Source organism: Chelonoidis abingdonii, chromosome 4, assembly GCF_003597395.2.
Source record: "Chelonoidis abingdonii isolate Lonesome George chromosome 4, CheloAbing_2.0, whole genome shotgun sequence".
NCBI classification, from domain to species: Eukaryota; Metazoa; Chordata; order Testudines; family Testudinidae; genus Chelonoidis; species Chelonoidis abingdonii.
In genome coordinates this window covers 24,835,346-24,858,701 of record NC_133772.1, presented here as the reverse complement: position 1 = coordinate 24,858,701, position 23,356 = coordinate 24,835,346, and the positions used below count along the sequence as shown (strand labels likewise).

Sequence of the window (23,356 nt, the reverse complement as noted above, 5' to 3'; positions counted from 1 at the left end):
TGGGAGTTTCAATTCCACAGGTGAAACAGGAGGATTTAGACTCCAAAGCTGCACAGGGACCCAGCAGGATGAGTGTGGATGGACATCCCATGCCTACGGACAGAAGGAGGCCACCCACCGGAGCAACAGGTGCTGTCTCCATACCATCCCCTGACCTGAAACTTGACAGTGATTCAAGATACTGGCAGTTAGCACTGCAGACTGTTTGCTAGATTTTCAATAAGCTTGCTTAGGAGAGGAAACCTAGACCCAGGTAGTTTGCAAAGTCAAAGGAGAGGCTTCCGCATGCCGTAGCGTAGGTGGTAGATTCCACTCATGGGAGATGTTGACAGTTCTTTAGAGGCAGGGTCCCAGCTGTTCTCCATACCACCCAGACACGCCCGGGATCAGCCTCGCAGCTGGTGGCCTGGGTTGCCATCAGTACATCCAGGACTCATTGTGTGACTGGGATGAATGCTTTGGAGAAGGGTGCTGTGCATCTAGTCGTGCTCTCGGTGGCCCATGCAGCTGTCCCCAATGTAACAGATTTTCTCTACAAAGTGAGAAGACAGCAGAAGGTGCTGGACTCTGTGGCTGAGTTTATGCAGAGTTCTGTGGGTTGTGTTTTTGCAGCCTGTCTGGTGGAGAAGTTGGAACTCTTCCCACCTTCTTGGCCATGGTGTCAGTTCGGAGACATTCTTTGTGTCTGATACTCTCTGTACCAGACTGTCTTGTCCATCAGTCAAACGCAAGTTCTCTTCTTTCCCATGTTTTTTGCCATAGGTCTGTAAGGGTGACTTCATGGTTATAGAGCCCTTTCTGTGTCTGATCTGCAGGGGCTGGGAGTCTGTTACAATCCCATCTTGTGAGGTAACCTCTGGAGCTCAAGCTGTAGCAGCTCGTGCTTTTAGCTCTGGAGGTCCCTGGCTGCTAGCCGTGATGAGGGCTTTCATGTAGGGGGTTTCAGCCAGGGTCTGAATGGTTGCTGCTCTCAGACATTTGAAATGAGCGTCCTTGGCCCAGAACCCTCTGGTGGTGTGTGCTGTGTACTCCTCTGTGCCTGATCCAGAGGGTGCGAGTCTGTTACAGCTCTAAGCTAGAGAGCTGAAGCATCAGCTGCGGAGATCCTTGAGTCAATTCCTGGGGCTGGCCAAGATGGCAGCCATCACATGAGCTCTCTGGGGTAGGGGCTGTGGTTTCTGGAGTTACAGAGTTTTAGACCAGAAGGAACCAGCAGATCATCCAGCCTGCCTTCTCATGTATCACAGGAAACCAACCCCACCCAGCACCCATATACTAAACCACACAACTGAAATGAGACCAACGTCTTAGAGCTCACAGAAGACTAGACTATTGTGGGCCACAGGCAGAGAACAGGCGGGTCTGAAGTGCACCAGTGCCCGAGGCCCCCGCAATGGCAGAGAAATGATTACATGAGAGAGACCCATATAATCCTGGCAAGTGACCCGCGCCACATGATGCAGATAGGGTTGCCAGGTGTCCGGTTTTTGACTAGAAGTCCGGTCAGCGGTGCAGTGGGGCTAAGGCAGGCTCCCTGCCCAGCTCCACACAACTTCCAGAAGTGGCTGGCATGTCCCTGCGGTGCAGGGGCAATCAAGAAAGCTCCACTCTGCCCAAGCGCCGGATCCGCAGCTCCCATTGGCCAGGAACCATGGACAATGGGAGCTGCAGGGGCAGCACTTGCGGGGGCAGGCAGCACACACTGCACAGAGCCGCCTGGTTGTCCCTGCGCCTAGGAGCCGGACATACTGGCCACTTCCCGGAGCCGCATGGAGCCAGGGCAGGCAGGGAATCTGTCTTAGCCCCACTGCACCGCCGACTGGGAACCACCTGAGGTAAGCACTGCCCAGCCAGAACCCACACCCCGCACCCTCTCCCATACCCCAAACCCATCTGAGCCCCCACCCACACCCAAACTCCCTCCCAGATCCTGCACCCCAACCCTCTGCCCCAGTCCTGAGCCCCCTCCCACACCCTACTCCTCAGCCCTGAGCACCCTCCCAGAGCCTACACCCACACTTCCTCCTGCACCCCAACCCCCTAGTCCTGAGCCCCCTCCTGCACCCCAAACCCCTCATCCTCCCCAGAGCCTGCACCCCCTCCCACACACCAATCCCCTGCCCCAGCCCTTAGCCTGATCTCACACCCCTTGGCTCCAGCCCGAAGCCCCCTCCTACACCCCAAACCGCTCATCCCCGGCCCCACCCCAGAGCTTGAACCCCCAGCTGAAGCCCTCACCCCTCCTGCACCCCAACCACTTGTCCCAGCCCTCATCCCCCTCCTGTACCCTAAACCCCTCATCCCCAACCCCATCCCAGAGCCCAGACCCACAGATGGAGCCTGTGCCCCCTCCTGCACACCAACCCCCTGCCCCAGCCCTGAGCCTGCTCCCACACCCCTCGGCTCCAGCCCGGAGCCCCCTCTTGCACCCCCCAACTCCTCATCCCCAGTCCCACCACAGAGCTTGAACCCCCAGCTGGAGCCCTCACTCCCTCCTGCACCCCAACCCCCTGCTCCAGCCCAGTGAAAGTGAGTAAGGGTGGGGGAGAGCGAGCAACGGAGGGAGGGGGGATGGAGGGAATGGAGGTGGGGCCTCAGGGAGGGGGCAGGGCAAAGGTGTTCAGTTTTGTGTGATTAGAAAGTTGGCAACCCTAGCTGTGGAGGAAGGCAGAAAACCCCAGGGCCCTGGCCAATCTGACCTGGGGGGAAATTCCTTGCTAACCCCACATCTGGCGATCAGTTAGACCCGGGGCATGTGAGCAAGAAACAGCCAGCCAAGCTCCTCAGAGAGCAGTTGCTCAGTGCCACCACAGAGCCCTGGTGCTCCTCTTACTACGTCCCATCTCCAGCTGCAGCCATCCTGGATGCTTCAGAGGAAGGAGATTTAAAAAAACAAAACCAGAACGCATTGTGGGGGGACATCCCTTTCTGACCCCTGTGAGTGGCTGGTTGAAACCTTGAAGCGTGAGCTTTTAGAAACATAAGACATAGCCCTGGGCCCAGGGCTCACTTCCAGCGTATGCAGACTGCACCCAGTAACCCTTTTGGGGGCTGTCATCATAGAAGTAAAGAACAGTGATAAATTAACAAGTTTACATTATGACTCCCTCTGGTGATAAGTGATTATCTCCAGTCAGTGAGCAGGCAGCTGGGAATAAGTATCCAACTTCAGTCTCATAAATCTTTAACTTTTTTATAAAGTGTTATTTAAACACTTCCTGGAGAAACATCTGAGGTTTCACGATTCTTCACAGCGCTCATCCTCCATGTCTCTGTGCAGCGGCCTCCAGGAGTCTGCAAGATCTGAAGGAAAGATAGGCAAGGGGAAAAGATCAGAAACCTAAACTGCCAGAGATCAAAGGCTTTTTGTGAGGGGGTTTCCGTGAGATCAGCAGCCATTCTGGCTTTTATTTCTGCGTAATCATAACTCAGATAAGCCGCATTTCAGTTTTACTTTCCCATCCCCACTCACTTTGTCCAGCTTCATGTGATTAGCTGAGCCCTGTTTTCTTAGAGAACTTTTTACTGATTTATTTCCTTGGGGATCTTACTGGAATAAGATGTACCATTGTAAGAATTACTTTATTTGAGTCCAGCACAGCTGCTAGGGCTACTTGGAAAATTATAGCTATTTTCTACAAACAAAAAATCCAAAGAAACCAAAAACGTTTGTTTCATGTGAAAATTTTCTCCAAAATGTTTCATTTTTTGTCAAAACAAACTGGAAACATTTCATTTTGATTTGAATCTAAATTAATAATTGGGGGGGAGGGGCAGTTTTGAGAGTATTTCCCCCCATCTCTCCCTCCCCCTCCTTTTTGCACTGGAAAAGGATGGGAAGGGTCCAAAACCTGAAAATATTTTGTTTCAAATTAAACTCAAATGAAATTGAAAAATTCCAAGCGACCTGGCCATTTTGTGTAAAAATGTTTGTACTGCCCAAAAAACATTTTTGTAAGAAATAAAATCCTTTTGGATGAAGAAACATGTCTTCTGGCTCCATTCGTGGTTTGTCCTGGAGAATGGAATCATTATAGATAATACATGAGTACAAATTTCTCTAATGTCAACAGGGCCATGCTCAGCCACCGACTCTGACCTGCAGTAAGAGGCGGCTGCTGGAAATGGAATCAGGCTAAGCTTTAAAGCAGAGGTTGTTTTGAAAAATACTGTAATTGTAAATTGTGCTGTTCAGCGTGAAGCTCCCCTATCATGGTGATAGGTGGAGCTGAAAACCAAGAGAGAAGAAAAACCCATTAGCACAATGATGAGATACTGAAGGGGGATGTAATAAAAGTGTAAATTCATAGAGTTGAAGACCAGAAGGGACCATTACATCAGCTAGTCTTGCTTCCTGCATAACACAAGCCATTAAATTTCACCCAGTTATCTCTGTATTGAGCCCAATAATGTGTGTTTGGCTAAAGTCTCTCTTCCAGAAAAGCTCCAGTCTGGGTCTGAAGACATCAAGAGATGGAGAATCTGCCACTTCCCTGGGGAGTTTGTTCCAAGGGTCAATCATCCTCATAGTTAAACATTTGTCCCTGATTTCTAATTTGAATCAGTCTGGTTTTAACTCCCAGCCATCTTTCCTTGTTCTGCCTTTCTCCACTTCTAACCATGAGGCATAACAATAATGAATGTATTTGCTATTAATGTGACTTTTCAAGCACCTGAACAAGTGCCAGGTACCACATAAACCCACAATCCTGCCCTGAGGAGGACTAAATTCAGGATGACATAAATGAAGGTAAAAACAGTCCTGGAGATGGATGGAGGACAGAGGAGGATGAGGGTCCATTCACACTCCGATGGTCCCTCACTTCACATGGGCTCCGTGGCTGGAGTTGAGTGTTGGGTGCGATTTCAATGAGGCGAGGGAGTGACATGAAGGTAGAAGAAGCATGAGGAAGAAAATGAAAAGGGTGCCTGGGGGGCACTGGCAGAGCAGAGAGGGCTTGAGGGGATGACATAAAAGAAGATGACATCTATCTATCTGTCAGAGTTTTATGCTATTGCCCATCACAATAGGATCTGGGCACCTTCCATGTAAAATAGTCAAGTCCCTAGTGGACTTTCTGGAATCTCTGACGCTTCTCTGTTTTCAGGGTCAATCCTTGGGGTAGGATGTTTGGTTCTGATTGGGTTAGGTGTTATTAATTCCACTATTTAACTTTGTTTATTTATATGGATAAGCCAGGGGTTCAGTAGATGGCAGTACCTGGGTGGGGGGTGTCATGTTTATGATGGAAGAATACTTTACTGCCCCCAGCCTCGGGCATTAGTGTCTCCCAAGTGAGCTCACACTAGTGCTGTTCTAAGTCTTGTCCTACCCTTCTCCCAGTGTCGCTGACTCCTCCTGCCTCTTCTTGCAAGCTCTTCAGGAGGTGTGTGCACCATTATCCGTGGTGCAATGTGTCATTCTCGGGCACAAAGCAATAATGGTAACAAAGGGGAGGGAAGCGTGCACAAACACTTACCCACAGGCATGCGCATGCCTATGCACGTGCGCACACACAGAAACACACAAACGCACACATTCCGATCCCATCTCTGACATAGGCTCCTGCCAAAATTTTTGTATTTCCACCCACAGGCTGTGGAGAGGAGCTGTCTGAGGGTCCCTGAGTCTGGGGTCTGTTCTCCACCAGTGCAATTTAGGGAGGGGAGTCCTCTATGGCTTCTGAAACCCGTACAGTACCAGGAACTGAATCATGGACATGTGCAGAGACAGGGGAGCAGGCAGGATGGCGGGTGATGTGCAGATGCATGGCCGTTACAAATGCCTGTGATGGATCAGACGGGTTGTGTGGAGGGCTGATGGGGGCTTTAGGGCAGGATGTATGTGGATGGGGGGTTTGGAAGGTAGGATTGTGGGAGGGTTGGGTGGGAGGGTGGTTACACTCTGTGTGTGTGATCAGGGGAGATGGTGTGCAAGGGACCTGTGTGAGTGAGGAAGGGGTGCAGGCAGGAGAAGGTGTATGGTGGGGCATAGGTAGTGGGTGTGGCAGGATCTTTGTGTTGGTGGGGGTGGAGAGGCCGGGTGTGATCTAGGTGTGTCACTAGGTAGGGAGGGTGCTGAGGGTGTCGCCAATGGGATGTGGGATGCGAAGGGGATGGGTTTAGCAAGCTGGGCATGACGTGGCTGGGCCATGTGGGGAAGCGGGGGTGAGGGCACTGGGAGGGTGTAGTGGAGTACAGGGGGGACCATGGGGCTGAGTGTTATTTACGTTAACATAGCCCATAGGGAACCTCCTGCCATGGCCCAGCCCCCGTTGTGCCAGGTGCTGTACAAACACAGCAAAACGACAGCCCTCCCCGCAAGGAGCTTCCGATTGAAGTAGAAGGCAAGACTCCAGGTGGATACAGACAGATGGGGGAGCACAGGGAATGGGGTTTGGTGGCGTGGAAGTGAGACGGGAGTGTGTCTGTGCGTGCAGCGAGGGTGCATGCTGTGTGCTGCTTCTGGGCAGCGCTGGCTTGCACACACCCCAGAGCTTTGCAGGGTGATTATCATTTCCAGCTGGCTGAAGTGCTGTGGTGCAGGGTGGGGAAGGCATCCAGCAAAGGCAGGTTCCCCGCGTGTCCCCCCCACAACCCAACGCCCCCCCTCCTCTGGGATACCATGCCAGCCAGATGGCCACTGGTTAGTGGAAAGCGGGAGCGACACAGCCAGAGCTCCCTTCCGCTGGGGTTCAAATACACAAGCTGTAAATACCTAAGATCTAAACAGATGATGGCAGAGATGCTGTCTGAGCAGCTGCCTGGCTGCTGTCCCGGGTCTGAGCCCAGAAAGGGCTCCTCACCAGGGGCCTCTGGGCACTGGAGACAGATTCATCAGACCGAGACAGCACCAATCCCTGCTGTAAAATGCAGTATGCGGAGGCAATTAATGCATCATGCCCTCTGCCCACCCTACTCCCCTGCTCTCCGCACTGGCCCGGCTCCCCAACTACCTCCAGCCCTGACAAGCCCCACAGCAGATTCAAGAAGCCCCAATCTCTGAGCTATCCCCCTCACCAGAGATACAGCCCCCGCTCATCATTCTCTCCCTGCAAAGTGACGCTGCTCTGGGGGGCCTGCACCAGGACTGGTACGGAGCCCGCTCTGCTCCCAATCAAATCAACAGGAGCCTGCACACCCCACTCCCAGAAAATCCACTGTCTGGAGCTGAGAAATGGGAGCTGCAGCTTGTTGGATGGGGGTTCCCAGTGGCTTGTTCCTAGCCCGGCGAGGGCCGGAGAGAATAGGCTGCATGTGGACATGGCTGTAGCCAGATCCTTGCGAGAGGGGTTGAAACCGGTCGGTTATAATTCCCCTTTCCCCTGAGCTTGGCAGCACCGGACTCAGGGTGGCAAAGGCACTGGCTTTCCCAGTTGGAGGGATACAAGAAATAGTCCCAATGGCAGTATTTAGACATCTGTAAAAGATGTGGCATATACAGGGAATGTTCCACCCCGCTCCCTCTGAGGGGGTCCCCATCCCAGCCCCCTGCCTGGCTCCCTGGAGGAGCTCTCTATCCCAGCTTTGCTGCCCCTCCAGTCCACAGCCCTTCCAGGGGCTCCCCATTTTCCGGAGTTCTCTCTAGCCCTGGAGGATCCTGCCCCCAATTGCTCCAAGTGAGGAATATCCCCCTTTTCCCTGTTCTGTCCAAATTCACAAGACCACTCTGAGTAGAGAGTGATGGCACCCAAGCTCCCCTGTGCTTGCCACCAGCCAGCCCTTCCTTGCTCCCTCTGCTCCCGGGGCCCCTGCCTCACTGTTCAAGCCACATGGCGCCTTTCTCCTGAGTCACCCGCTGCTTCCCAGAGGCTGCTCCCTTCCTGGAGTATAAATCACCAACTCAGAACACGGGCTCAGCTCGCGAAGGGAACAGCAAGCAATTCTCAGCCCCGCCATCCTTCCCGTGGGAACCAGCCTGTCCCTCTGGTTGATGGGAATCATTTCCCAGACAAGAGGTGCTTAGCAGGGGAAACAAATGGGGATTGATTGCAACAAACCCTTCTCCACTGGTAGATAGACCAGAGCACGCTTATGGTTACTGAATAATTTATGCTCAGTGATCTAATGAGATTAGCAGCCTTTCCTTCCGCACTTCTCCTCCTCACGCTGCTCTGGGGGGCCATGACACACTCCATTAGGCTCAGTCCACCTTCTGACATCCTGCGTATTAGGACAGCAAAAGCCCAGAGAGCTGACGTTGAAGGTGACCTGCAATGGGGAAAGATTGGGTTTGAGCCCTTACTTTGCTTTCTTGTGTATAAACCCCCCTGAAGTGACGGGGGGTGGTACAGTTCCTTTCGGTTTGGTCTTTTCATCTGAGCTACTGGGCTTGTCTCCCCAGTTTTTCCTAGGAGACTCTCTAGAGACCTGGTAGGATTATGATGCCACCAGCACCACAGAGGTGAAACCTGAGCAATGGGTGAGGGAAGGAGGGTTAGTCAGACTGAGCTACGTTCTAGTTTGCTGATTTTCACACCTATGCAATTGAAATGCCCAACAAACAGTAGATAGAAAGGCATTCTTGGTTAAAGTTTCAACACCTCCATCCCTTCAGTTAAGCACTGTTAAAACTTTTGCTCCTCACCTCCACACCCTCCTTGGAGATCTTCTGCAAAAGCAGGGAAGGCAAGACCTGCTGTTCTGATGCTAAAACTTTTGTTAGGTGGGTGAAATAAAACCTTCCAGGCTTTATTGATTGGTCATGACAATATTTTGAAAAGGGGAACAACCCCAGAATGTTTTCCTGTGGCAGGTGGGTGCATTGGAGAGCTGAACAGAGGTGCTGGGAGCTCAGCCGTGCAAAGCACCACCTAAGAATAGACAATCTTTGTTTCTCCCGCCACTCAGCCCAGGCCTCAGAGAAGGCAGGCGTGGTCCTCGGGAACTGATATATTAGGAAATGAAAAAGCCCTTGTCCAGAAGCTTCTTGTACTGGCAGCAGTGGGGACTGATTTCTCCTCCAGCCACCAGCTGGTACAGGAGGAAGGTTTTTGCTGATTCCTGCCTCCGTGTCAGGACTCTTTTCTGTGGGGCTTCCCAGGTCACTCCACACCAGCTGAACACAGCCATATGGAGCTGGAGAGAGCTCCCCAGAAAGCCATAATGTCACTCCACACCAGCTGAACAAAGCCATATGGAGCTGGAGAGAGCTCCCCAGAAAGCCATAATGTCATTCTGCTGGGACACCCTGACTTTGCCATGTCAATGTCACCCGATATTTATGCCACACGGTGTTGCAAAATAACAGGGTGTCGTGCTGTGGTTACAATCCGGGCCCTTTAAAATCCCTCCTGACCTACAGGAAGGGGATAACTTTGTCACAGGATCTCAGAGCCCTGCCCTGCCCCTTGTGTGTCATTTGCACCTGTGCAAAGTGAGTGTGAAATGCTCCCACCGTGGGAGTGGAGTGTTCTGCTTCCGGCCACTGCTAAGTTGGCTGGGCTGCAACAGGTAACCTAGAAATGAATGGCCCATAGCAATTCTCTGACCCCCACCCTCTTTGGGCTTAAAACTGCCTCTGGCCTCTGAGGTCAATGTAAAACTACTGGAAGACCAGATTCAGTCTCCATCCCTCTCTCAGCCTCCACAAAGTCTCACCCCCCTAGCATAGGAGCTTTCTCCTCTGCAGACTCTGACCAGCCAGCCTGTGCCTCTCTGCCTCTCCATTTCATCTCAGCTCCTTGATCCGTGCTCCCCTCCTGGTGCACCTCACCACCCTCCTCAGGCATTCACTGTATGGGTGGATGCTGAGGCCAGATTTTCCAAAGAGCTCAGTACCCCACATGCACCCAACATGGGCTCTTCTGCAGATTGGGCCACTTGTTTGGGTGATTCCCTGGGAGCTGATCTCTCAAAATCCCCTTTTGCTACAGGGCATGGAGCTACGAAGTGACCCAAGCTGTGATTTCACCTGTATCTAATGCCGCGTGATGTTTTCTGTCTCCTCCGCAGGTACAAGAATGTAGTGACCCCCAGACGAGCAGCTGCAGCCATCGCTTGCTGCTGGATCGTTTCCCTGCTCGTGGGACTGACCCCCATGTTTGGCTGGAACAACCTGAACAAGATGAGGAGGACTCAGGAGGCGAACACCAGCCACACGGCATTCGTCATCAGGTGCCAGTTCGAGAACGTCATCAGCATGGAGTACATGGTCTATTTCAACTTCTTTGTCTGGGTGCTGCCTCCCTTGCTGCTGATGCTCATCATCTACCTGGAGATCTTCAACCTGATCCGCAAGCAACTCGATAAGAAGGTCTCCTCCAACTCATCGGATCCTCAGAAATATTACGGGAAGGAGCTGAAGATTGCCAAGTCCTTGGCACTGGTCCTCTTCCTGTTTGCACTGAGCTGGCTTCCGCTGCACACACTCAACTGCATCACCTTGTTCTGCCCATCCTGCCAGACTCCCAGCATCCTGACATACATTGCTATTTTCTTGACTCACGGCAACTCGGCCATGAACCCCATCGTCTATGCCTTCCGGATCCAAAAATTCAGGACCACGTTCCTGCAAATCTGGCACCAGTACATCTGCTGTGAAACTGACAAGAATACTAACAACCTGGACAACAACGAGCTAGGCAACTGGCCACTAGAGAGAGCAGGGACCGTCCCAGATGTGCCATACCTTGATTTACAAAAGCCCCTTTAATGTCTAAAGAGCAAACTTGGCTTCACCCCCTCCACACAATCGTAAGGGACTGGTATGGGGAAGGGGCACCAACGACCCCGGAGACCTGAGATGGTCAGACCAAGCAGATGTTTACCTGAGCTAGCATAGAGCATTATTTATTCACAGCCATTGTACTGTTCTGATATTGCAGCCTGCACTGTTCTTTTCTTTTCTTTTCTTTTTTTAGGGCGAAGTGTATCTAGGTATTCAAAGGGGAATTGTACAGACAAGGATATGATTTACCTTTAACTCAAATAAAAAAGGAAGACAGCAGCTCTGCAGCATTACGGATGGGTTCTCACTCCCGGGGTCTCACTGTGGTGCTTGCTCTTAGAACTGGGACAGCCAGAGGCTGCTCAAATCAAAAAGGATTATGAGATGGGAGAGGGGCACAGAGCGGGACAAGGGGAAAGTGGCTTCAGGTTGTAAATGTCCCCATGTCCCTCTCTCCTACATCTCCCATAATGTTTCCTGTGACGTGGCCCCTCCCCTCAGCAAGGGGGAGAGAGTGGTGCATCATGGGAGATGTAGTCCCACCAAGGAGTCCAGTCTGTAATAGAGAATGGGAGCATAAGGCACCCAAACTATTACTCCCATGAGGCACTGTGGCACCATGTTGAATAGAAATTTCAAAATTTGACCAAATTATTTTGCTGAAAAGTTAGTTTTCTGAGGGGAAAAAACCCCTTATTTTCCAACTAGATTTTAGGCAGATGACGTGGGGGCTAAGTTGCCCAAGTCTAGCAGGTCAGGCATCCTGTATGAAGCCGGAGAGTCATATATTTTGAAAGGTTTGTCCCTGTCCAGTATCGGACATGGCTCTGCCCCCAGCAGAATGACCTCATATGCACAGTGCCTGCAAGGTCACAATGGTTCATGTCAGGTCATGGTGGCAGGGTATGGCTGGTATTCTGGGGATGTGTCAGAGGCCACCCTGTCCTGCCTGCACTATAGCTTCCACTGGTGGAGTTGGGACACCTGAAACTCCCAGTGCAGATGCTAAGCCAGGGACTCTGGGGATGAGCCCGTGGGGACTACAAATAGGTGGCCTCTCTGTCTACACTGAACGCACAACTTGCTTCCGGGCAGGCCTCCGATATGGAGCTTAGCCCGGACCTTAACCATGCTTCATAACCAGGCTAAGAAGGGCCTGACGGGACACAGACCTACTTTTAGCTGCAGCTTCTCTTGCTCGTGCCTTGGTCTGCGTGCTGAGCTGGAGGCCTTCCTGAGGTAAGTGAGGTTGGCTTCTTCAGGTTCGTAAGCCTGAGTTGGTTGCTCTGGAAGCTCTGGAGCCCGATGGCGCCTGTATTTAGATGCTGCAATAGTGTAAATACACAGACAGCCATAGCCAGTGCTGCCAGGTCAAGGACGTAGCAGGCCATGATCTGTGGACTGGCAGATATTCAGGCTGCCCTTTAGTGGCACTGGCCAAAGCAGATGCCATCTGCCCCCAGACTCCATCATGGTAGGAGCTTGTATCATGGGGGCTGAAGCCTCTTTGTTCACATGCTTTAGTTGTGAGTCACTGATCTGAGCTCTGAGCTCCCCTAGAAAGTCTTACACCCATGGGAGAGTGCACAACCCGGAGCTGCAACCTCCCCAGCCCCAAGAAGGGCTTTCACCGACATGTAGCTACCCGCCGCAGCGTGGGCACAGCCTGCTTTTCACTGTGACGGACAGCTACATGTACGCTGCAGCTAGTGGTGCGTAATGTAGACATGGCCATTGCTGCTTGCGCCCAGCTTACCAGATGGTCCAGTTTGTGCCGTATCAGTGACCTGTCCTTTATCACTTTATCTTGTGCAAACTTTATCACTCATTATTTGAAGTTTTCTTCCAGGTCATTGGTAAAGATGTTAAATAGCATCGGGTCAAGAACTGATTCCTGTGGGACCCCCACTGGAAACAGACCTGCTCAGCAATGATTCCTTGCTCACAATTACATTTTGAAAGCTAGCTGTGGGTCAGTTTTTAATCCATTTAATATGTGCCATGTTGATTTTGTATCATTCTAGTTTCTTAACTGAAATTGCATTCAGTACCAAGTCAAATGCCTTATAGAAGTCTAACTATATTACATTAACACTATTACCTTTATCAGCAAACTTGTAATCTTATCAGAAAAAAAGATATGCAATTACTTTGACAGGCTCTGTTTTCCATAAGCCCGTGGTGATTGGTACTAATTATATTCCCCTCCTTTAGTTCTTTATTAATTGACTCCTGTATCAGCCGCCCCATTATCTTGCCCGGGATCAATGTCAGACTGACAGGCCTATAATTACCCAGGTTGTCCCATTTATACTTTTTCAGTATTGGCACAGCACTAGCTTTCTTCCACTCCTCCGGAACTTCCCCAGAGTTCCAAGACAAATTGAAAAAAAATCAACATTAACAGTACACAGAAGTCTTCAAACAAGTCTTAAAATTCTTGGCTGCGTGTTATCCAGACCTGCTGATTTTAAAATGTCTAACTTTAGTAACTGCTGTTTAACATCCTCCCAAGTTACCGTTGGGAGGGAAGTATTTCATTATCATTATATGATATGACTACTTCAATCTGTCTTTTCCCCCCAAATACAAAATAGAAATCCTTATTGAACACTTCTGCCTTTTTTGCATTATTATTAACAATTTTACCATTTTCATCTAGTAATGGACCAGTACCATGGTTAGGATTCCCTTTGTTCTTGATATACTTCAAAAATTCCTTATTGTCCTTAACTCCATTGGCCATAGATTTCTCCTTGCATCTTTTTTGCTTCTCTTATCAATTTTATACAGTTCCTTCTTTCTAATTTATATTAATTGCTATCTATTTCCCCTTTTTCCATTTGTTTATATGCATAATATATAATATTTTATAGCTGCTTTCACTTCCCCTCTAAGGAAGGTTGGTTTTTTCAACCAATATAGCCTTCTTTCTCCATTGTGAGATTATGGGTTTTGGGGCATTTAATAAAATGTTCTTAACCAGCTCCCAATTATCATTCACATTTTTCTGTTTAAATTCTTTCTTCCAGCTGTTTTGGCTCATAGTTGTTTTCAGCTTTGTGACATCATCTTAGCTGACACACTAGGGACCTCCAGAGCTAAAAGCATGCTCTGCTCCACCTTGAGTTAAAGGGTCAAGCTTGTCTAACAAACTCATCCTCTGTGGATTCAGCACAGAATGGTACCTCTAAAACACATGAACCAGTGGGTTACATGAGATTTCCCCAGGCTTGTATTTGCTCTCCTGTCCCATTTGAGCTGTAGGAGAACACTCCAAGCAGTTATGGGCTTTGCCTGGCCTAATGGAAGCTGCATTTTCCACTGGCATAGATACCAGGAGTTATCATTTCTACAAGCATAATATTTGACAGGAATTTCAAATATCTCTCGGTGCTCTCACTTGCTTTAAAATCTCCAGTGACCAACAACCTGGAGAACGTTCAACGTCCATGCAGCCTCTAAAACCAAGTAAACAAATACAGCGACCGAAAAAAGTCTTTGTTAATTAACCTTAACTCTGCCCCCATAATCCTGCACACTGTCTGCCTAATTGGTATGGGAGGGTTCACTGGTATCAATCACTGCAGCTTTAGAAATATTTGAAATGCCTAACTTTCAATGATAACATTACACAAACTACAAACATGCTCTCCTTCAGGATAAGTGGGTAAATTGAGAATTAGGGTGAGACTTGGGGTTGGTTTTAGAATCTCTTCATTTTCATGTCTCTTTGTTTGTAAAACATCATACTAATAATGTTGTTTCAGCTCAAGCACTCTTTATTCACGTCTATAACTCTGTCTTCCAAGACTTTAATTTGCAAAAATATGGCACAAAGGAGTGCACATGACCTGCACTGGGTGACGTGTTCCTGTCAAGCAACCTCTAGGATGTTTGTAGTTTATTGCTGATGTCGCTGTAGATCATGGGGCCTTGTTCCCACTTTGAATCATATTCAGCCAAGCAGCCAGGTTCCTGTAATCAACGTGTTTAGCTGGGACTTGCAAAGGCACCCAGAAGCCCTGGGGCTGGGAGGCTTATAAATGAAAGGCCATTCTGATGATTGTTCTCAGCAGAGTTCTGCAAAATTTTTCCACTCTGTGACCTCTGGAGAGAACTCTGTATTTGAGGAGGCAGGTCAGTGCCCTCACTCATGGCTTCACATTGCAGCGAATTCACTTAGTACCAGTTACCCTTCAGATCATAGATTCCTAAACCATAAGGCACCGCTCTGATCGTCAAGTCTGACCTCCTACATAACACAGGCCTGAGAACCTCCCCATAATCATTCCTACAGCCGATCTTTTAGAAAAACATCCAGTCTTGATTTAGAAATAGTCAGTGATGGAGAATCCACCTCAACCCTTGGTAAATTGTTCCAGTGGTTAATTACCCTCCCTGTGAACAATTTACACCTTGTTTCTCCTTTGAATTGTCTGGCTTCAGCTTCCAGCCATTGGGTCATGTTAGAGCTTTGTCTGCTAGTCTGAAGAGCCCATTATTAAATATTTGTTCTCCATGTAGGTGCTTATAGACAGTGGTAGGGTGACCAGATGTCCCAATTTTATAGGGACAGTCCCGATTTTGGGGTCTTTTTCTTATATAGGCTCCTATTACCCGCCACCCCCTGTCCTGATTTTTCACATTTGCTGTCTGGTCACCTTAGATAGTGATCAAGTCACCCGTTAACCATCTCTTTTTTAAGCTGACTAGATTGAGCTCCTGGAGTCTGTCGCTCTGAGGCAGGCTTTCTAATCCTTTAACCATTCTCCTGGCTTGTCTCTGACCCCTCTCCAATTCATCAAAATCCATCTTGAATTGTGGACACCAGAACCAGACATAGGATTCCAGCAGCGGTGGCACCTATTTGAGAGTCCCCCTGCATTACTATCAACTTCTCCTTTCTTCCATTTGTACATATTATTTTTTATAACTGTCTTCACTTCCCCTCTAAACTGGGTCATTTTTTAAAACTAGTATGACCTTATTCCTTGATTGTGGGATTGTGGCTTTCGGGGCATCTAGTAACGTGGTCTTAAACAATTTCCAATTATCCTTCATATTTTTCTTATTACATTTTCCCCCCAGATGATTTGGTTCGTAACTATTTTCAGCTTTCTGCAACTGGCCCTTTAAAATCACCATATATATGTTACTGGTTTGGACATTATTTTATTTGCACATAAATACGAACAAGTCATGATCACTCAAACCTAAGCTACCACTGATTTTTAGTTCTATGATCAATTCCTCTTTACTTGTCAAGAGAAGGTCTAATATAACCCATCCACCCCCTATCCCCCACCCTGGATTGGTTGCGACACTTTGTGAGTTAGAAATGTATCATCTATGATTTTTGAAATTCTGAGGATGTTTGACTACTGGCAGCATGCGACCTCCAGCAGAGGTCACTCAGATTTAAGTCTCCCATGATCAGGCAGCCTTTTTCCCCTACACACTATAGATAGGTCCTTAAGGAGCCAGTTATCCTGCTCTCTTGTGTGACTTGATGGTCATGTGCCGACACCAACTAATATCCCATCTTGTGCTTTAGGACATCGATCCATAAGCATTCAGGACAATCTTTTTCTGAGCTATCTGACTCGGAAACAGATAATGCCATTTTTGGCATACAGTGTTACTTTTGCCTGCTCAATCCTTCCTAAATAGGTTATAATCATTGATTTTAAGATACCAGTCATAGAAATCATTCCATCAGGTTTCAAAAATAGCAACTAGATCAAAGTTATGCTCATAAAATGTGGTGGTGATCTTTAAAGCACTATGAGGAAGCCAGGTGGTCCAGTGGATACGGCAGTGAAATGGGAGTCCTTGATTCTATCCCTAGCTCTGCTGCTGGGTGACCTTGCATGCATCACCGCCCTTATCTGTGCCTCAGTTTTCCCATCTGTAGAATGGGGATAATGATACTGATCTCTTTGGTAAAGTACTTAGAGAGATACTGATGAAAGGTCCTGTATAAAAACTAGGGATTATAATGTTCAAAATTCATGAATCAGCCCCTCCCTCCCCAAAACCATCAGATTGGTTCAAAAAAAATCATGGTATATTAAATACAGTAACGACCAGTGGTTCTTCTTTTGCCTTCTGGTGTTGGCTTTTGGGACCACATTTTCCAGCTTTTCTGCCCCCCAGGTAAAAGGAGTTAGAAACTTTTTAAAACTGAAAGCTGAGCCTCCTATGTAATCCCTGACTCCAGGAGCTGGGGCTTTAACATCAGGAGACTTGTGCTAAAATCAGTGTGAGAGCCAGCGTTGCTACCGTGACGGGGAAGGTTCTGCATGGGATGCAGGATACATCATCACCCAGCTCCTGAACACCTGGGGATGGTGAGGGGGCTTTGGTGGTGGGTGTGATAATGACTACACACAGTCCCGTACACTCAGCACCATACACCTCTTTCTTGTGTAAGTGGCAACCCATGGGCACAGCTGTGCCATGGGGAATACTGATCTGTATCAAAAGCAGGGTAAGGATCTTGGTGTAATTACTGGGGTAATTTTAGAACTGGGGGGAAGGGGGTGGGCTGATTTTACTGTTGAATTTCCTGCACTTGTATGTGCTGAACAGGAGCTGCTCTGCTAAGCACAGGAGGCCACAGCCGGATGGCGTGTTTGAGATGAAGAGCAGCCCATGGGAGGTGGAGAAGAGAGGCCCGGCCCATATAAGCTCTAAAAGGACAGGACATGAGTTGTTAATCTTGCTTTTCCCCGAAAGGAGCTGCGTTCCCAAAGGTGCAACACGAGCACCGGGGGTGGGGCTGGATGAACAGGGTGTTGCTAGTGAGTAGTAGAGCCTTTCACCTGCAGGGCGCCAGTCTGAATCCAACACCCCAGTTCCTCTCCAGCACTCAACTGCACCATCAGGAATTATATTCCTTTGTTCTCATCTAAGAGCTAGTTGGTGGCTCCTGTACAAAGTGCTTTGCATAGATCGATGTGGGAGGCGCTCAATCTGCAAGGAGGCCATCCCCTGGGGATTGCCATCATGATGATGAAGTGAGTTTGGTGGGTGCCAGTTCACATCCCAAACCCACCTCCAGGCTTTGCACTACATTTTGGTTACGTCTGCACTGCAGGAAATGTAGGCAGAACCACGCCAGCTTTAATCTAGCTAGTTCACTTGCTGAGAGGCCATGGCAGCATAGGCTAATCAATACGTACCCAGGGCTCTAGGGAGGTGTCTACGGCCCTGGCTGAAGCAGCTTCCCCGCTATCATTACCCAAGCTTAGCTAGATTAAAGCTGGCTCGGGGATCTCTACGCGTGCTGCAGTCACATCCCTTGATTGCAGTGTGGTATGAACCTGATTGAAGATGGGTCATTTCATGAGTGCTCCTGCAGTGGGGGTTGAAATCACCCGCCTTGTTCTGCCTCGCGAGAGCTGGTGACGCTGTGCTTGGCGCGCACACACCATGGGTGAGGATGAAGGCAGATAAAATGCAAACTAACTAGGAGTTCATTTAAAAACAAAACAACTAGTGATTTTTCAGCCAATCCCAGCATATCTGGGGGCCTGATGCCTTGACCTTACCGGGTTGGTGACGCTGAACCCAATGGCCATGGCATGTGGCTGACAAGTGCATATGGTTACCAAGCCCCTCGCTGTCCTGCTCTGCCCACCCTGGGGGCAAGGACTGTGGGGTACATCACCAGAACTGTGTGCCTGTGGGCTGGGGAGATTCTCTCGGGCCTGGCTCCCCTGTTCAGCATTGGAAGCCGAGCACAAATGGCCAAGGGAGAGGCATGCTCTCCATGCCTTTTGGTGCAGGGGCCCCTGAATGTGCTGCCCAGGTGGCTGAAGCACCCGGCTCCACTGGCATCGCTCCCTGGCAGTCATCCGAGCTGTTTAATGCGCCTCCCTGCAGAGATAGGGGGAGGGAAATTGGTGCAATGGCGCCCTCTGGTGGTGGAAGCAACGTGAGTGAGCTGCCCTGTGACCTCTGCTCTGGCGCGCAGGGTGGGGGCTGGTGAGGGTGGTGGATGCTCGGGCTGGGGCTGGAGTCTGCCTGTGCCAGTTCCCAGCTCCCAGGGTGCCTGTGGACATTGGGAATGGGGCAGCAGGGACGGGAGGGTCAGCAGAAGCGGGGTCCCCTATATCGGGGTGGGCTGCAGGGACGGTGGGATGAACCACAGCGGTGGGGAGGGGTGTCTTCAACAAAGGCTGGCTGGGGTCCCGCTGCGAGCCCTTCCCAGGGCAGCAGGGCTGAGCTCGGAGGGTGACATTGCTGAGCCACGGGTGGTGGAATAGGAGGCCACTTAGCTGTAAGGTGTGACCCTGGGATGCAGCTGGGCCTGGCGAGGCATGTTCCAGTGGCAGGCTGTTACAAAGCCCAGTATAGCAGGAGGCTGTCCGGCCCAGCAGCCTGACATCCTAGTGCACTTGCCCCCGGGGAAGGCCCTTGTTCAGACACGTCCTCCAGCTCTTCAGTCTGCGCCTTTCAGCTTTTCCCACACCCCCAGGGTTAGAAAGAGCCTGCAGCCCAATTCCCCAGTGCTCCCACAGATGCGGGAATTCATCAGTGCCATACGGCCCCTTCATGGCAGCTATGCCAGCGCCAAGCAGCCCCAGAACAGCTGTCCAGCTGTCCCCGCCCTGGGAGATTCCTCACATGCATGGACTCACTGCCAGGGACAGAGCTGATGCCACCAGTCCCACACATCCCCTGCAGGAGGTATGCTGGGGACCGGGCTGGGACATGCCTAAACCCCAGCTCCTCTGCAGTGCTGCAGCCTGTAGAGACCACAGCAGCAGGGGTGCCTGAGAAAGCAGCCTGTAAAGCTGACCTAGCCCCTGGGGGGCAGTGTGCCTTGAATGGGTATTAAACTGACCGGGGAGGAGAGGGGTGCGGGCAGCTGCTTTGTGATTTGTCCCCAGCCTCAGACAGACAGTCTCTACACAGGTGAGCTCTGATCTCTTGTTGGCGCCATTGCACTAACCTGCTACCAAGACAATTTTTTAGCAGGCGGAAAGAAAACTAATACCCAGCTTGTCTGATGCGTGGTGGGGATTCGGTATATGTGTAGTGTGCTAGAAATGCTGAGCATTACTCCTCTGCTTTGCCACGTTATTACCTAATATCCAAGGTTTGCTCCATATTCTGTCTGAAATATCTGAGCTTGGTTGGCCAGCTGTCGCTGCTGACGTACACCTACAAGCCCCAGTCAGGGACCAGGACCCAGGGCACTAGGTACAATGCAAGCAGATTCCCTCCCTGAGCCTTTACTTATTCGGACAAGGCTGGAGGGCCATTGTTTCTGTCTGTCCACATGCAGTGACGCTCCTATAAGCAAGAGGAATTCATGCTTCGAGGTCTGGTGGATTTGTGTCTGGCACAAACCATTGTTCAAGGAGACTTGACATGCAGCCCGTATGGCTGCAGGGTTGTGACCACTGACTTGGCTTGATTGTTGAATGACTGAATGGGGAAAAAATAATTGGGTTGAGACTACTGCATAAAGAGATTAAAGCCCTTTCACTATCATGCAGTTACCAGCATTTTTCTTTTAACCTGATGGATCAGTCTAGGGTTTATGTTAATAAACAGCATCTGACCTGAGCAGTGTTCGATCTGTAAGTAATGAAGCTTCCTCACTGTATTTGAGCTATTGTTAGTTAAAGGGTTTTATTCCATCTCCCTGTAACATATTGATGCATTTTATCATGCCTGCTTCTTGCTACTGAGAATAGATGGGGCTTGTTAACTCACAAAGGAGCTATGGGCCACCTGTTGTTGTGTAGCAGAGATATTATTTTCCTTTTATATATTATGCCATAAGTGAATTGCCTTTTTCAGCACCAGCTTATTGAGCACTCTGCTGGGGATTTTGTCTTATTCAAGGTACAGAACATTTGGGACGCTGCTATGTGTTATTCTATCCGGGTTCAGGGATTAGCCCAATGTTCTACCACGCAGGCTGCAAGAGAGAACAACTGAAGTGCTCGCAAATATACTTTTAATACAGGGGAATGCGCAGCTCTCAGATTTCTAGGAGTCAGGACCGGGGCCGGCTCCAGGGTTTTTGCCGCCCCAAGCGGTGGGGGGAAAAAGAAAAAAGCTGCAATCGCAATCAGCAGCAGCTCCACCGCGCCGCTTTTTTCTTCAGCGGCAATTCGGCGGCAGGTCCTTCCCTCCAAGAGGGACCAAGGGACCCGCCACCGAAGAGCCCGACGTGCCGCCCCTTCCCCTTGGCCACCCCAAGCACCTGCTTGCTGAGCTGGTGCCTGGAGCCAGCCCTGGGCAGGACACGTTGCAGGGAAATTCTAGCTTACTCTGGGTTCAGCATGAGCTTTGCAATGATTTGGGGTGAGTTCCTGGCCCCAGTGACGCTAATGTCTGTACCCAGTTGGCTTCTGGAGGGGCGCTCTTTGTGTTTCATTCCGCTGGGAATTTTAAAACGAGAAGGAAGCAATAGCAGTTGGTCTGATGAATGTGTCAGGGAGCTCGGTTGCTTTGGAAAGTCAGCCTGGATCACGTTCAATAGCTTGTGTTGCTGAGACCTTTATGAATTAAACCCGCAGCATAATGGGAACCCCATGCTCTTGGGCTACATGTTGCCCCAAGATCCTGACATGGAGGAGACCCCGCCATCACCACCGATCAACCCCCGTTCATGGAAAGAGGGCTCAGGTAAAGTCTGCGGCTGCATTCCCCTTTCCAGGATTCCTGAAGCCCAGCCCTATGCTCTCTCCAAAAGCGTCACTGTCTGCTGGCTTTCCTTTGCCCTGGGGGGTTCATCCGCTCTAGGGTGCCAGAAAGCAGCCACCTAGAAATGCTGCTTATTGTATATGAAACACTATACCCCAGGGCACAACAGCGCTTCAAGGGAGCAATGCCTCTGTGGCGCATGGGGTACTTGGGTATCCTTCCTCGAGACCCCGGGGAAGCAGCAGTGTCTGCTGCCAGGTTCTGGGAGGGAGTGATCATCATAGCACAGCGTCCCATCATGAAGGCGGGGTCAGAGGTAGGAGGCCCTGCAGATCAGTGGAGGTATGGGGGGAAGCTGGCAGAAGGAAGGGGTCTGTGTGAGACCAAGCCCTGAGTTACCCAGCTGACGTCTCTGCTTCCCAGGCTTTGTGCTTTCACGGGTAGGGTGCAGATGCTGGGAGAGTCTCAGAGCCCCTGGAGATGGATTAAGGGTGTAGAGATCAGTGTTCAGGGGTGGGCTCGGTGTGAGACCCCAGCCAGCTACAGCAAGGCAATGCACTCCTCCAGGGTAAGAGGCACCTGCTGGTTTCAAGTGCCCAGCAAGGCCATGCCACAGTGCAGGGTAGGACGTGAAGAATAACACTGTACGCAGCTGGGGTGGGGGGCAGAGCGGGTAAGGGGCAGAGGGTGGAGCGGCGGCCATGCTCTGCACTGAGGCTGCAGGACTGAGGCAAGAAAGGGAATTCTCTCTGCAGCGAGCGTGGGTGCGGAAGGGGCAGTTTGGAGGGGAAGGCGGCAGCATCACCAGCCGACAGCCCTGCTCCTGCCACACACTCAATTTCCACTAGGCCAGGGCCAGTGTTTCACCAGCGCAGCGCTCAGTGCAATGGGTGCTGAGTTCTTTGGAAAATCAGGCCCTGGAGGTGGGTCCTGAGCACCTGAAAACGTGGCCTGAAATGCTCCAGCCCTCGGCTTCCCAGCTCTTCAGAAAGAAAGCAGCAGCATGGCCCGCTGGGGTGTTAGCTCCTTAAGGAACAGCAGACATCAGCTGAGCCAGCCAGGCCACTTCCTGCAGCACAGCGGGACCAAACCCCCCACGGTCTTGCAGCCAGGGCTAAGGGCATAAAACAGCACATTGCATGCTGAGATCTTTAGCAAAACTGCTCCCATATGCCTGCCCTCCTGTTCCCCCCAGGGGTCAGCAACTTGTCCGTACAAAGACACAAGTGTCCGTGGTAAACATGTTGAGGTCCATGGTAATGAACGACATAACCCTCCTCATGTCCATTGCTAAGTCCGGTAATTTTGTCAAGCATCCATTGTGCAACATGGTGGTGCTGACCCCTGATTCCCCCACTCATCTGACTGCCCCCTGTCCACTCCCCATCATCCTCATGGATCCCATTTCATCTGCCTCCACCCAGCGCTTCCTCTGCCTCATGGCTTTGCTAACACCTGCGCGCTGCACCCTGGCCGCCTGCTCATGCTGCTCCTTGCACAGGGACCCAGCAGCAGCTTCCCCCAGGGGAGGGTGACAGGCCCTTCCGGGGGCCCACACACAGTCCGAGCCCTGCCTGGTCCCACAGACAGGCGTGCTCAGTTCCAGTTGCTAAGGCAGAGCCCAGAAGTGCTGCACCCCCTATACACAGCTCCTGCCCCCAAACTGCCCCCTTGCAGCAGCAGATGCTCCTGGAGGCCCCCCAACTGCCACGCATGGTGGAAACACTCTCATCTCCCTGCCCAACCACCCCCACACACACCTGCCGCCTTGTGAGGCTGGTCCAGAATCCTGGCAACCTAAACAAACCTGTGCTCTCTCCAGCCTGACCCTCAGGCTCCGCCCACTGCTAACCTCTCCCTGACCAGTAGGGACCCCCTCCTTCCAGGGTGCAGAAATGGGGGGACACGGCCACTGAGCTCCCTTGGGCTCCTGCCAACTGAGAGCCTTGCTCCGGCTCAGCCCCGACCCTGCCTCGCCCGCAGAGACCACAGAGCAGCAGCAGTGCCTCACGCATG

At 50.8% G+C, this 23,356-nt stretch overlaps 1 protein-coding gene across 1 annotated transcript in view; it reads left to right on the top strand.

Annotated features, from left to right (window-relative positions):
• ADORA1 (adenosine A1 receptor) overlaps positions 1–11,066 on the top strand; it is an 86,211-nt gene extending 75,145 nt beyond the window's left edge. The window contains exon 2 of the mRNA XM_032801627.2: positions 9,955–11,066. Within this exon, the coding sequence (XP_032657518.1) occupies positions 9,955–10,654 (700 nt within the window). The 3' untranslated portion in view covers positions 10,655–11,066. The remainder of the gene's footprint in view (positions 1–9,954) is intronic.
• The last annotated feature ends 12,290 nt before the right edge of the window (positions 11,067–23,356 follow it).